Source organism: Centropristis striata, chromosome 12, assembly GCF_030273125.1.
Source record: "Centropristis striata isolate RG_2023a ecotype Rhode Island chromosome 12, C.striata_1.0, whole genome shotgun sequence".
NCBI lineage: Eukaryota > Metazoa > Chordata > Actinopteri > Perciformes > Serranidae > Centropristis > Centropristis striata.
This window is the reverse complement of record NC_081528.1, coordinates 34008756-34023991: the sequence shown is the minus strand read 5'-3', so window position 1 is coordinate 34023991 and position 15236 is coordinate 34008756. Positions and strand designations below refer to the sequence as shown.

The 15236-nt window shown below is 38.3% G+C and overlaps 2 protein-coding genes across 3 annotated transcripts in view; one reads left to right on the top strand and one right to left on the bottom strand.

The window, feature by feature from the left end:
- The first annotated feature begins 371 nt into the window (after positions 1-371).
- cd40lg (CD40 ligand) lies at positions 372-2965 on the top strand. The gene is made up of 4 exons (XM_059346820.1): positions 372-572; positions 1235-1268; positions 1748-1837; positions 1923-2965. The coding sequence occupies exons 1-4, from the start codon at positions 372-374 to the stop codon at positions 2306-2308; spliced, it is 711 nt and encodes a 236-aa protein (XP_059202803.1). The 3' UTR covers positions 2309-2965.
- A 3567-nt stretch (positions 2966-6532) lies between these two features.
- Positions 6533-15236, bottom strand: part of arhgef6 (Rac/Cdc42 guanine nucleotide exchange factor (GEF) 6) — a 32777-nt gene continuing 24073 nt past the window's right edge. Inside the window, exons 15-22 of one of the 2 annotated variants that reach the window (XM_059345993.1) lie at positions 14618-14733; positions 14258-14437; positions 12897-12917; positions 10834-10930; positions 9189-9287; positions 8997-9096; positions 8655-8709; positions 6533-7183 (exon numbers count right to left, since the gene is read on the bottom strand). In XM_059345993.1, coding sequence (XP_059201976.1) covers positions 7061-7183; positions 8655-8709; positions 8997-9096; positions 9189-9287; positions 10834-10930; positions 12897-12917; positions 14258-14437; positions 14618-14733 — 791 coding nt within the window. In that variant the 3' untranslated portion in view covers positions 6533-7060. The remainder of the gene's footprint in view (positions 7184-8654; positions 8710-8996; positions 9097-9188; positions 9288-10833; positions 10931-12896; positions 12918-14257; positions 14438-14617; positions 14734-15236) is intronic. The other variant, XM_059345994.1, reaches the window with a different exon arrangement.

Genomic DNA, 15236 nt, shown 5'->3' with positions numbered 1-15236 from the left:
ATGTATCTGCTACCGATGTGGTCTGAGAAAATACCCACAACTTCAAAACGTCGGTGAACAAAAAGACGTTTTTCTTGGGAACTCGGTAGCAAAGAAAATAGAGAAGTTTTGTAACACAGAAATACTGAGTAACTCCAGGCCTCATGGCACTATGTGACATTTAGGAACACATGTCTGACACAGAAAAAAAAGCAGAGGTATGTCACATAACACCCACATATAAACATGTACTAACCAGAGGTCACAGATCTGCAGCTCACAGCTTCCAGGAAGTAGCGAGAGAGAAAAACTCAGTTGCTTGAGAGCGGTGGCTCAGAAGTGAATGGGATGTCACGGACCTCAGGCCTCTCTAGGTTTTAGCACTCTGCACCATGATCAACACGTACCAGACCAGCCTGGCTGCACCGCCGGTGCCTCCGCGCCTCAACAGGTCCCACCAGGTCCTCATCCCGGGTCCACATCCATCACAAGGCCAAAGCAAACATGTCATCCACTTCTTGGTCGGTGTAGTGTTGCTGCATTTATTTCTGTCGGTTGCAGCATTCATCTATCTGTACCAGAATGACAAAATGGTAAGAATTTTTATTTTTTTATTTTATTTCTAAGTAATACAGTTTAGATGCACTTAAAGTTGTTGGCACTGCTGCATGTCTTAAATAATTATACAATAATAATAATAATATACAATAATAATAATAATAATACAAGCCATTACAAGTTAAAATAATATTTAAATATTGTACAATTGTAATAAAACATTTTTAAGCCATATTGCTATAATAATTATTTTAACTTCTCTTAAACTTCAAAATGACGTTTCTTTAAATAAAAAAAAAAGTCAAACTTTTAAACAGATTTTTTCAGTTTCATTGTGCTGAATGAATTCATTCTAAAACATGCTCATGCCTGAAGCCGGACTGAGAAGATTTTCAAAACCACACTGCACAATTTTTTGTTTTTGTATTAATATTAAAAAAGTATCTGTTTTGTAATAGTTCACACATTTTGCTCTATGTTGAAATACACTAAATGAATCAGCCCAATGAAAGTGTGGTACAGGAAGTGCTCGAACAAACAAGGGAGGTGTGATATTCACAGTGCATTGTCTTATAACAAGATGAACATTTTGTGAACAATGTTTTTGCAATGTTTAATTATGAATATTATTAAAAAGCATCTAGATTCAACATATTGTACTGCCTGTTTCTGATCTTCTGTCTTTTCCTTTCCTCAGCTTTCATTTCAGCTTCCCTCGAGTGAAGGAAAAAGTATGTTCATTTCATTTTTTTTCTTCCTGAAAGTGCTTTTATACATTTATACCAATAAGGGTAGCATGATTGATTCATAGATAATCATTAACTAATCCTGTAATAATTCATTAATATAGGATCTCTTACCCTTTAACTCATCATAAAATACTTTCTTCTCAGGAATTATTAAGAAATTATTATTGATTCATCAGTTGTTAAGATGTTTCTGATTAGTTCCTCACTCTTTTTTTTTTAACCAGGAATTGCTCATTAAATAATGGTTCACTTGTGGTTAATTCCTCATTTGTTCCCTAATCAAAACTTTGTGGACCTCATTGTAGTGCATTACTAACTCAAGTGAAGTGAGGTCAAATGTATTTATAAAGTGTGTTAAAAATAGCTCAGAGCAGGCAAATTTAAGTTAAAAAAATACAAGAAATTAAGTTGCACACATAAATGTAATCTGTCACTAACCAGATGTTTGTTCTCTTCTCCAGCTGCTGCTCAATCAGACAAGCAGGATACTTCCTACAAAGCTTTGGCACGCATGGTGGTTCTACAACCTCCACTAGATCAGAAACCTGTTGGTAAGAAACTTATAAGAAAGACAAAAATATGTAGAATTGAGGGGTAAAAGTATTCTCTCTAAAGTTGTTTAAATGTGTCCCTCAGCCTCTGCAGCGGGTTATCTCCAGTGGGACACAACTAAGGATCACTCAGTGCTGAGCAACATCAAGCCCTTCTACCAAAGCTGGCTGACCATCCTGCAGCCTGGAGACTACTACGTCTACTCCAGGGTGACCTTCTCCAAAGGCCACTCCACGCTCCCGCTGGCCTCCATAGTGAAGCTGAGGAAGAGTGAGACAGCAAAGGTGGAGAATGTGATGCAGGCCTACTGCAACCTAAACTACAACAGGCAAATCCCTAGTCCGTGCTCGGCCACGCAGGGAGGCCTCGTCAGACTGGAGAAAGGAAACCAGCTTAGCCTCTGGGTACAAGACCTTTCACTGGTGAACTACGACATAGCAGCCACAACCTTTGGGATGTACAAACTGTAATATGTGAGCACATGTATGGACCGAAGCAGAACAGTGGGAACTCATTCAGTGGATGTACTGGGATTTACGCTGTTAAATAGACTGGATCGTTTATCAAACTAAGGGATTTTGATCTTATTCGTGGGGACCAAGACAACATTCCTGAAATATAATTTATTAATCAGATACAAGTGTGTTATTATTATTATTCATTTTGTGGCAGCAATGCCAATGACTGTTCTGTATTTATTTATGCAAACAAGTTTGTATGGCTGTTAAATCAAACTTTGATATTTAATCGAAAAGATTTCTTCTCTTTTTCTCACTTTGTATTGCATCTGAAGGTTCAGAAGTTTAAGGAGGACTAGACTAGATGCCACATGTTTGGTGTTATGGGTGGGCATGCATGTCCCAAAAATGCAGAATATTTTAAATGAAGAAAAGATATGTAGAAATTTTCTGAAAGAAATCAACAATGAGGGGATCAGGTGACCTCATACAAATTAAAAATACCCAGATGCATCACCAGTATTAACAAAATGCCCAACATGATGCCCCATGGGCTACTCAAAAATCACACTTTTAGAACATTTGGTGTGCAGCGCAAAACCTAGAGCGTGTTCATCGCAGCCTAGTCTGAACCACTATGGTTTTCAATATCTAGGACACAGAAAACCACATAGCAAGCATACATTTTCTCATGAAGGGAAGCCACAATAAACAGGACCACTTAAGATGTAGGTTACCACTCGAGAGGTGGGAACGAGACTCCGCACTGACGGTCAACTACGTAAAGAAACATATGCATCAAACTGTTTGTTGTTTGCAGCGGAACAAGACAGATCTTGCAGTGTCAGCAGTACCACACCTTCATTAACTTCTTCATTACAACTATGTACACTGAATTTTGTTGTTGACAATATTCCAAAGCACGCTGCAGACGTTCCACTTTTATGATGCATGTTTTCTTCTTTCCAGACAGCCACTGATTTCCACTCATTCCATCATTCCATGAATCATATATCAAACTCTTTAAACTGATTTCAGTTGTGTAATCCATCCACTGTAAGCAAGAAAGTTTCGATTCTGTTCCTGGTCATATGGTGACAAAGTGAAAAACCTTGAGTCATACAACTTGGACTTGAGTCACAAATTTGAAGGAATCAAAAAAGATTTGCAACTCAACTTAGACTTTAACACCAGACTTGGAAAAAACCCTTCCCCAAGGCATGCTATGAAGCTACTTTATTTATGATTTAGACCAGTTGCACTTGTTCTAAGACACTTCTAAAAACAAATAAATACAAATTTCAGAAAGCATTACTGATTTTTGTAAATCTAAATTATGACTTTGTTGTTAAAATTGCATTAGAGTGATTTTATGACTCTTTAGAACTCAAAACTTATTAAGACTTATTAAGACTTACTTAAGAAAAATAGTGAGTAGATCCCACCTCTGGTTTAAATGCAGCTTGATTTAAAATATAGACATTACCTCACAATGATAATAAAACTGACACAAATGATTGTGTTGGATTACACATTTCTAGAGCATTTTTTTTTATTCTGCAAACAATTTAATTAAGACCAATGGCTCCTAAAGGGCAGGAAAACAAATTTAAAAAACAAATCTGCAACAGGGTTTGAAATATAGTAGTATATAGTAGAGCATGATTAGCAAATGGGCTAAAACATGAGCTTTAATTGTCCAGTTAAAATGCCCACACAGAGTTTAGACCTTGGTCTAGTATTGTATTTAATCACTGGATACACCTTAGTCTACAGGTATGAGTTACATGTAACTTTAACCTGCATGCTGACTAATACAAGGGGTTTAAAACTACTTGGTGAGTAATTTAAAAAGAAAGTTCTGCCCACCAAATCATCAAAGGCTAGATGCAATGCAGTGGAAGTTTGAAGCTAACACTTCAGGCATGTCAGAACCTGGCAGTGCGTGTCACATGTCAGAGGTGGCGGCGGAGTTAGACTGTATGGAAAGTTTGAATCTCTCTGGAGGTGTGTAAAGATGCAGAGGCGGCAAACTCTAACAGGATGTCATCTATTCTAGTCACTCCTTCCACCCAATGAAGGCTTTCTCGATACTGAAATGTGAACAACCTACAAATCCCTGAAGCGCACATGTGCCGAATGCTGCATGGAAAAGCCTGCCTTGGTGGATTTTCCGGTGTGAACGAGGGAACATGCAGATCAAGCTGTACGTTTTAAACCTTTGGAGTTTTCCGTTGGAAATGAAAAATGAATGTCCCTGTTTTATATTAAATGTTTAATAAAAGAATGACCATACCAAACACAAAGTACAGAGTGTCTAGAAAAAAAAAACATTACAATACTTGCAACAACAATAATTGCATAGAACAACCTTTGAAAAAAAATAATACACACAGTGGTCTGGAGATAAACAAGATGAAACTGGAGTTCAACCCCCCCTCCCACCAGGAAGTAAGTGCTCGCTGAGGCCACGGGGAATTGAAAACTACAGTATGTGGTACTTAATTAAACAATTTAGGGTACAGGAACAGCAATAATGTTAATCTCAACAGTGATATATGATGACAGAGTCACACGTCTGTACAGGAAGCAGAGTCTCTAATGCTGAGGAGACTCTGGCTGCAAACTGAGCATCCCATTAGGAATAACAATGAAAAAACAGCTTTTTTTCTTGCTGAAGTGCCCTTGAGCAAGACACCAACTCTGCTGCAGGTGTACCAGAGCTGCCTTGTACCCTACACAGTGCTCCGACCTCCCTGTGAAGAGGTGAAAAAACAGCACTTCCTGACAGGGATTGTACAGTATTATTACATTTTGGATCATTTGTGATGAAAATTAGGATCTGGACAGTGATCTTTAAACAATCATCAACACCAATAGACTTGATTAAATAAAGGCAAATGGAAACTGATGCACAGCCGAACCTGTGTGGTGGCTCAACCACATGGTCTGGCTCTTTTTTTGGTTAATAATAAATTGGGTTAATTCTTTTATTATTATTGCAATTTCTCCAAATCTGGCCTACCATGCTGGGGCTTACCCAGAGGTCAGACAGTAAAGCAGTCACTTATTGCATTTCAATAGCTGCTCTGCAGTGCAGCAAGAGTAGATAACAGTGTTGACAGTGCACACACTCAACCTCATGAGGAAATGTACCGCTGCAGGTCTTAGTAAAAGAGGCTGCATCTTAAATAGCACGCAAAACCCCGTGTGTTCCTCAGACCCGATATATCACCCATTAAGCTTGAGATTTCTTCTTGAAATATTACAACAAACCTCCTGTGACACTTTCAATATTAATCACGCATTTAGTCCCAGTCTGGTCTTAAACTCTCTTTTAGTTTATCGACCCCTTCGGGAGGCACTTGAGTTCTACTCTACACCAACAAATAAATCTCTCTCTTTATTTCCTGTCTCCATCAGCTCTGCAGGACCCTGAAAGGAGGCCGCAGAAGCTGCATAACAAAAACCTCTGAAATCTCAAGTCAGACTCATTATTATTATTAAAGTCTTTTTTTCTTTCTCTCTTTTTTGATAAAAAATTGTCTGTTTTCCCTTGGCCAAAACGAGGATGTTTTCTCTGCCTTTACATGTCAATGTAGTCTAATAAAATTCCAAGACAGATGTAAAGGCAGCAAAACTATAACTATAAGGCTAACACCACAATTAAATGATGGGTGAACAATAAATAAAGAATATTCTTTTAAAATCAAAAATAAAGCAATGCTATGTAATTAATATGTTAAAAAATTATACTTGAATATATTTTAGTAAGAAGAGTAGGGGTGACATCTTTGTCATTATTTGCACACTCTTGTACATAAATGATACATATTAAGCCTTTTTCTATTCCTATTATGCAGCTGTATCCCTGATAGCTTTGGACTATATATCTGAATATCTTGATTATCACATTTCTGATGCAGAATTCATACTGTAGAAACACTGTACATTCATGCAGTTTTTAAATTAACAGTTGAACTGAATGTAGCATGAAGAGCTAACCTGTTTAAGTTGCTTGAACACCTAAAAAAACAGTCTGAAAACATGTAATGTGAAGTGTCTAGAATGGTACAAAAATGCTGCTCATGCTTATGAAAGCAAGATGGTTTCCCCTGCAGGGTGTCCGTGTGATGAATAAAATACAACAACAATGAAAAAAAAAAAAGGTAATGATGCAAAGAGAAGAAAAACAGTCCCGTTGGTAACAGAAGTGCATGCAAGAGAACACCTATTGGACTTGATGGCTTCATACTCCTTTTCTATTTCCAACTGAAGCAAAAGAAGCAGCGGAGAACTTTGTATTGTCCAAAAATTGTTCCATTTGCTGAGGGAGTGTTCACAGTGCCAGTCGCTAAGAGGCTGCATGTTTGAAACAACCTGCTCTGCCAGCGGGTGTTTAGCTGAGCTGCTTCACGAGGAAGAAGCATATTTGTGGTCTCGTTGAGTGAGGCTGGATCAGGAAGACAGAGTAGATTTCAATAAAAAAAAAAAAAAAGTCACGCTCCAGCACTTGAAGCGAAGAAACTCCAAGCATCGTCGTCAGAAAGTCAAAACTCTGCTGTGTGTGAGATTGAAATGTGGAGACGCAACATAGGCACACACACACACACACACACACACAGACAGACACACACACACACACACACACACACACACACACACACACACACAGACACACACACACACACAGACACAGACACACACACACACACACACACACACACACACACACACACAGGCTGAGGATGATTGTGTGTGTGTTTAGTGGCCTCCGTCGTCCCAAGCACAGTCGTTCTTCTGCTTGGCCAGTTTTCGGACCACTCTCTCCAGCTCTTTGCGGGATTTCTGCTCCTCCTCCAGAAACTGTTTCATCCACTTATTCTCCTGTTAAACATTCAGAGAGTGACAGTATTTAACAAGTGCTTGCTGCTTGCAAAATGTTTACTCTACAGCTTTCAGTTATTCTGCTCCTCACCTGTGGAATAAACTACCTGTAGATCTGAGGTCTGCCCAAACGGTCAGCTCCTTTAAATCAGGACTAAAAACACTATAGTTTACTGCAGTGTACTCTTAACTTTAACACTTATCTGCTCTACTCTACTGCCCTTACTTTTTAACTATGCAATGTTTGACTTGTGCTTTTTATTATTTTATCTCTTTTTTTATCCTGCTGTATCTTATTTTATCCTATTTATATTTTTATTTATATTTCCCTGTTTTAATTGACTGTTTTTACTGTTTTCAATTGTGTCTTGCTGTTTTTAATGTGTATGTAAAGCACTTTGAATTACCTTGTGTTGAATTGTGCGATACAAATAAACTTGCCTTGCCTTGCCTTACTCTAGAGACCGAGAAATGCATCAGCAAGCCGACATTATTGGCCGATTGCAGCTTGTGACAGATATACTGTGTCTGTGTCAGCATCTTTGTTGGCAAAGTAGTAAATGATGCAGAAATAAGTGATTTATTAGTGCATATCTGACTTGATTTAAAAAGTGTGTACATGCCCATGCTCGACTGGTGGGAGGGGCTTAGGACAGAGAGGAGAGCTGTATTCTTTAAATTCTGGTGCGTTTTTTGTTGGGGTTTTTTTGTTAAATTTGCTTTTATTTCCAATATTAAAAAATTGTTTTCTCTTAAAAAATGTCTTATATCATGAATTTACCTTTACTGCTTTGCCACATTAATGAAAAACTATGATGGAAAAATGCATGTATATTTATTGGAAAAAATCATTAAAAAAATAATTCTTAAAAAAAGAAAGAAAGAAAAGAATAGTAAAACTGTCTTGAAAAAAAAAATCCAATATCAGTTTGGCTCTAGTACATTAAACCACATTTCTCTCATTGTTGCACTGGAAAATAGTTAGTATGCGGTTTAAAATAATAGTGTCATCCTTAAGAAGTAGGACATAAGAGACAGGAAGCCCCCGCCGCCTTTTTCTTGGCCAAAAGACTTTATGTCCTTGGAGAAAATCAAGTACAGTATTTGAGGCTGATCTGTTATTTTTAAAAAAAAAATGTGGGATCCTATTCTCTCCTTTGTTGGAAGATTAACACAATTTATCTAGTATTACAGTGCAAACAAGACAATTTCTAAAAACTGAAACAGAGGTGTTATGTGCGATACACTATTTTTTAATTTTCAATATTATTACTGATTTAGTTTTTCAAAAACTTTATATATATTTGTATTTAAATTAAAATAAATATATAGTGGGGGTGGGTTTTATTTCATGAAGTTTAAATATTATAAAACTGGGTGGCATGTACTCGTAAATGTAACCAATAAAGATACATATATAAAAAAAAAAAAAGAAGAGTCGACACATTACTCAAACTACAGTCACACTCACCTTTTTCAGTTCATGAACCTCATCTTTTAAAGCATACACAGCATCAACCAGGCTCCTAAAAGAAATTAAAAAAAAAAGAAATATTCCTTGACAATATCATTTTTTCTTCCCTTTCAAACATCTGCTCATGTATAAACACATTTTGGATATCAAGGTTTCCGACACAAGCTCATTATGTGAGAAGATTAATTCCTCAACACGCTAAAAAATAATCAATATCATATTTCTGAATCTAATTTGGAGAAAATCAGGATCCAAATACAAATAATGACAAAGCCCTGTTTGCCAATGTGAGTGCAAGAAGTCAATGAAAGCCCATTTCCACAGTAATAACACGCTTACTTTTCCTCAATAACTGTCTGTCCGTTGCTCTTCATCTCCTCCACAATGATCTTCTCCTCCTCAGGGAGGAGCACCTGAGGGACGCACTCTTTCCGCACCGCTGCAAACACAAACACAAATCAATGAGAAAGCCTCATTTATGGCTGTACCACATGTGTAATGTAAGAAGGTATTAAAGACATATTTCCTTACATAAACGAACACCTGCGGTCGTCTGGTGCAGGCTGGCTCCTGTGCAGTACGCCTCGATCACCCTCAGGATCTGAGCATCCTCCTCCAGAGCCACCGTGCCTGTCAGAGGAAGAGATTATCAAGATTATATATTACACACTCGGGAGGTTCATTCAGCAGATGACGGCTGGTGCTGGATACAAGCATCATGAACGAATATACACAGATAAAAATAACTCTTTTTATAATCAGAGGAGCTGCCATCAAGCCTGGTCGACATCCTGTCTTTCAGAGCCTGTAGTAGTAGTAGTAGTGTAGTAGTGAATATAATGGTATTATATTAAACTTAACAACCCAAGAGAGTCATTGGTACCAGCAATGTTATGTTTGTCTGGAAGGGGATAATAATACTTGAATTAATACTTTAAAACATTATTAAAAACCTATTTATTCTCCTTGCCGTTCAGTCCCAGCTAGGCAAGAATCCTTGGCTTTCTTTTTTTACTTTTTTGCCCTTTTGTCTTTTTTTTTAAATCTCTAACTCTGTTTTGGATTGAGCTTTTATTACTATTTTATTCTATTTTATTTTATTGTTTTACTTTTTTTAGTATTTTATTGTTTTCATTGTTTTTATTTATACCTATTTGTGTATGATTTATTCTATTTTAATAACTGTACAGCACTTTGGTCAACTGAGGTTGTTTTTAAATGTGCTCTATAAATAAACTTTGACTTGACTTGAAAATATGAAAAAAAAAATTGCACGTGAAAATGGCCATTTTCAAACCTACAACCTTAAGATATCTGAATGAAAATTGGTTCTATGGGTGCTCACAAGTCTGCCCTTTACAGACATATCCACTTTATGCTAACCCAACAGTTTAGGGAAAAAACTATGCAAGCTTTCTCATGCAGCACACATTTCGCCTATTGTATTTGAATATTTATGCAAACTGGGGTCCAGAAACAGTCTTGGAAAAGCATAAACTGGGTATGACTAGAAAGATAGACTTTTGTGGATTCAATGACTGCAATTTTAATCATGTGTGATGATGTTAGTCCCCACAGAAGCAGTTTCATTGTAGTGAGAGCATTTTTTTAAACTGATCTGTTGTGACCTCTAGAATAATCACAGCCTTGTGAAACTTTACGATCACAATCGACAGACCTTGGGCATTCAGAGAATGTATGGCCTTTCTTGGTATACTGTCAATAAGTAGGTTTCTCAGCAGTTTACAGAACCAAACTGCTCGCTATACAATGGCTGATAAAAGCAGCTCTTGAAATATCTCCAAAATGTCCGATGACCGTTTCTCAAGCTTCTCGAGGGATTTTTGACCATTTTTAATCAGTTCGAGTGGTAAAAAAATGCTGCAACAACTTATGAGACATAAATGAGCATTGGAATGGCCATCATATACTTCACCCATAGTGTTCTAAGCTCTTACACACAGTTTTATTTTGATTAATTGACGAATTTGTTTTATTTCTGATTTATGACTAGAACGACTTGACACACAGTGCCGAGTTCAAATTACTCTTCAGGTTCCCAGCTTTTAGATAATGGATAACACTTTCTCCAAAAAAGGGCAGTTGAATATGAAAAGGTTCATCAATCTTTCATGCCTCCGATACATTTCACATTGTAGCAAAAGAAAACTCGTACTTTTCCTCGTTTGAACCTCGTCATCAGAGGGCTTCCTCTCTTTCTTCCTGTTGCCTGGCAGGAACTTCTTCATGGGCCTCGGGCTCTTGCTGGAGTCCTGAAGGAATGAAACATCAAATTCAGTACAACCCTCTCTCTCTACACACGCAAACACACACTGCTGCACACACCTGTAAAGCCAAGGCTCCAAACCAAACAGAATGCAAGCTTACGGGGACGCGCATCCCTTATGAACAAACAACATCAAAAGAACAAAAATCCGTCAACAAACAAGGCAGCAAGCATGTGGTGATGAGTGTGACTCTGTACTAATATGCCTTATTATAACATTTGTTTTCACTTCACTTTTTACCCACCACTGATTACTGTCAGAGATTTAGAATCAAGTCTGTTACCTGTGGTATACAGTGTTTACAAACCCATGGGAAAGGAAGCCGAGATATGGTCACAATATTTTCTATCTTTATCTATCAAACCACAGGTCTGTGGTTTTATGAATGAAAGATTTTCCTTTTCTGCTGCAGGGTTAGGGTTAGGGTCTGAAAATGTCTGCTTCCTCTCCTGAGCACACATAAAAAGCTGAGGTGTGATGAATAATTAACACATTAACTCACAAAAAAAATATACAGTTTAGTCACGATGATGTGCTCATGAAAAAGCAGACGGCAGACATCACATGGAGTAAATTGCCCCATACCCTTCGCTGGAACGGAGAGGCTTAGTCAAGCACGCCATGGGAAAAAAGATGGTAAGCAAATGTCTGTTTTAGTAAATCATAGGACATCCTGAGAGTCTGTCACAGACTCCTAAAAGTCCCTGACAAGAATCGGGAGGAATAACCGACTTGGTCATGTTTCTTAAAACCTTTGAAGCCGCTTCAGGGATTCCCTTTACTGCAGTTGCACGTCACAAAGCGTATTTTCCTGACGTGTGCGGAGGTTCTTCCCTTCTTGGTTTGTTTCTCATCAAGTCCAACAGTGGGAGGAGAGGTGAAGTAAGGTGCTATACCTCAATCATGTTTTTTGCAAAGTGCGCACATTCGATAATGACTATGTCCATTTTCAAAGTTCAAACATGTTATTCCTATGGTTGGGGACACAATGAATTGGGAAATATGATATATACAACACTGAGAACACCTAGGGGAATGATATGAGTGTATGGGTAAACTTTCCGAGAACACTAGAATAGAAAAAATGTATAATACGGGCATAAAAAATAACATTCTGTGGGTCCAAAAAATGTCCACTTGTTGTCAATAGAGCAGCTGCAGACTTTATAATCCATTACATTTCAGGATTTCAGGCCCTTGTATACAAAGGTAAAAATCATTATTTGTTGTGAAAAGCCTGTTTCTTCAATTATTTCTAGCTTTGAGAGAGAGAGAGAGAGTAGCTCACGTTGATCGAACTCTCCAAGGCCACGGACATAACATAGTGGAAATCTTACTTTAGGTAGTGTTCCTCTTTAAAGCCATGTGATTGATTTTTAGGGCGACTTGTGAGCAAAAGATCTCAAAGAGAAAGGTCCTGTCTACTCATCCTACAGACGAAGAGGATCTTTAGCAGTTATTTGTACATTATTATGCATAGAAAACATAAAGGTCCCACCAGATTTTCCCGAAACATGTAATCTAAAGAAAAAGCATCTTCTAAACACATTTTGCCTGCTGATTTTTAAATAGACACATGCTCAAACACTTAGCGCTTAATGATAGTAGACGCGACTGTGGAGATGTCCAAAAATAGCTACCCCAGTAGAAATAAGTATGACTGTTGCATAAGAAATGGGTTTTTAATAGATAACTGATGCAATAAATGGTGAGAGCAACCTTGACTCACTACAGGGAATGAGAGAAAAAAAACAGAGCTGACACGCAGGGCCACAGAAAACAGGAAACCAACAGATGACAATGAGAGGAGTGAAGCAAACGGAGCAATGGCATGCCAGCTCAACACTGGGGCGCGCACACACACACACACACACACACACACACGCAACCCCATCCCCACCCCCCAAACACACATCCTCACCCACACACACAGAGTGATCTCTAACCTTACCTTCATGATATAAGACATCCTCTACAGAAGGCAGGATGGAGAAAGAGAGAAAAAGGGGAAATGTGCATGAAAAAATACGACGAGAGAAGGGTGTGATAGAGAGTTAATAGTGAACATTTTCGAATACATCCCCCTCTGCCATTCACCTACTCTTTGTCTCTGCAGAATAGGGTGATTACTTCAGGTAAAAAAAAAGAGAAACGTGGAGAAATTGGCAGAAAAAAGGTTATGCATCCAGAGCAGTGCAGAGAAAAAGAGATAGCTACCAGCCTGCTTGGTCTTATTCTCACAGTGGACAAGAATCAGTGTGTGCTAAAGGTATATGTGTGTAAAGCGGAGAGGTGCAATCATTTCTAGATTACAGGTTGTCGGAAAAAGTGCCTCGATGCATGTTTACTGTAGATGTGTTGATCGTCACATCACTAGACTGCCCATGCTAACTGAAAGTGTTGACTGTGTGAAAGCTTCTGCCTCCCACATGGACCACAGTGTGAACATCATCACACTCAAAGCCAAGTGGCTCATAAACACTAGTGCCAGTCACATTTGGTCATTATGCTGCCCTTACTGGAATTAACGTCCTCCGAACATAAAAAATCTGTCTCTTCTACCTTTGTATGTAAGCTGCATACAGAAATAATAATAGTATTTGTTGCTACTTTTTTAGTCACCATGCGCTTTATTGAGCTGGCCCACGCATTGTGAAAAGCGCTAATATGCATTCACGAAGGGTTTTCCTGTTATCACGACACTTTTTCGAGCCTGCAACCACATGAACTTTAGGCTGATAAGGTTTTCTTGTACTGATGGTGCATCTGACTTCTGGCACTCTGACTGCCAATATTAGTCCAATTAATGGTTTAAAACAGGGGTGTCAAACTCTGGCCGCGAGGCAATACCAAATTATTATATTATTATTGTAAATTAATGGCATTGATGTGTTTTTTATTTGAAATTTGATTTTGCATGTCTGCACTATTTAGTTATATATTGTATGTTTATAAGCGTTGCTGGTTCCATATTCAATGTTAAAGCAAAACATGTTTGTTATATATTAAAAGTTTTTTTTTTGTTCAATGTTGGCCTGCTATTTTATTCAAGTTTTAAATTTTGGCCCATTGTGTATTTGAGTTTGACACCCCTGGTTTAAAAGGTGTGTATGTGTTCTTTACTTGTTGTTATTTTCATGTTTGGTGGAAATTTCTGTGTAAAACAGGACAGTGGAGGTCTGAATAAAGTAGAGACAGAAAAGGGGGTCAGAGACTTGTAGATGAGGGGGATTTCTTGCGGATTCTGACTAACTCAGAATATACATATCAAGCTTGTGTAGGTTTTGTTTGTGCAGCTCTACAGCCTCCTACCTCTTTGTATCCCAGCGCCGCAGAGGGTTTGAGGGGAGGCGCGGGGCGGAGACAGCTGAGAGACCAGGGCTTGCTGATCTTTGGCGGTTCCAGGGGGCCACGACTGACGGCGCTGAGGCTGCCCAGGTGGGACAGGTGAGTGGGGGTGCCCACCATGCTCAGTGGCTTTCCCTCTACAGTCTACACGGGACGATCAAAACAAGGAGACAAATCAAGTGTGTGGGAATTAAAAGTGCAATGTAAGACGAGTATGATGTATTTAACGCCTCTGCATGTTGCAGGGTTCACTTTTGGTTCTGTTTTGACGCTTTACTGTATCCGTGTTAATGTGTGTGTGTGTGATAGTGTGAGTGTCCTGACCTTTGAGATGGTGCCTGCAGGGCTGCCTCCTTTGGTAAAAGGCTGAAGGTGTTCTAGCCACTCTTGTAAGTCCTGGGCACTACTGCAGAACACTGTAATGCGTTCAATCATTCCTCCTGCAGCACAGGAACACACACACACACACACACACACACACGTTCTTCAGTGAATGTTAATCGGTTAATACAGGCGATTTAGGGAAAGCATGTACCATTTGGTGACTTAGTCTCCTTCACACGTCTCCCAAAAATTAATTTATGCTGTGTAAATAATAATAATAATAATAATAATAATGCATTTTATTTATAGGCGCCTTTCAGGACTCTCAAGGTCACCTTACAATAAACAAAGAAAAACAAAACAATAATAATAAAACAGCAATGGCAGTAATAATAAACAACAATGAAACAATTACAAATTAGAACAATTAAGACAACAATGACAGTAATAATAAACAATAAACAACACTGAAACAGTACAGAGAAAAATTGTAATTTAAAAATGATGAATATTTTAGGGATAGGCTAGTCTGAACAGGTGTGTTTTGAGATGTGACTTGAAAGTTGACAGTGTTGTTAGAGAGCGGATGTACTGAAGGAGTTTGTTCCAGAGTCCATAA

Coding starts and splice junctions, on each gene's coding strand:
- cd40lg (XM_059346820.1), top strand. CDS start 372: ATGATCAACACGTACCAGACCAGCCTGGCTGCACCGCCGGTGCCTCCG. Junction 573..1,234: donor TGTACCAGAATGACAAAATG/GTAAGAATTTTT, acceptor TCCTTTCCTCAG/CTTTCATTTCAGCTTCCCTC. Junction 1,838..1,922: donor ACTAGATCAGAAACCTGTTG/GTAAGAAACTTA, acceptor TGTGTCCCTCAG/CCTCTGCAGCGGGTTATCTC.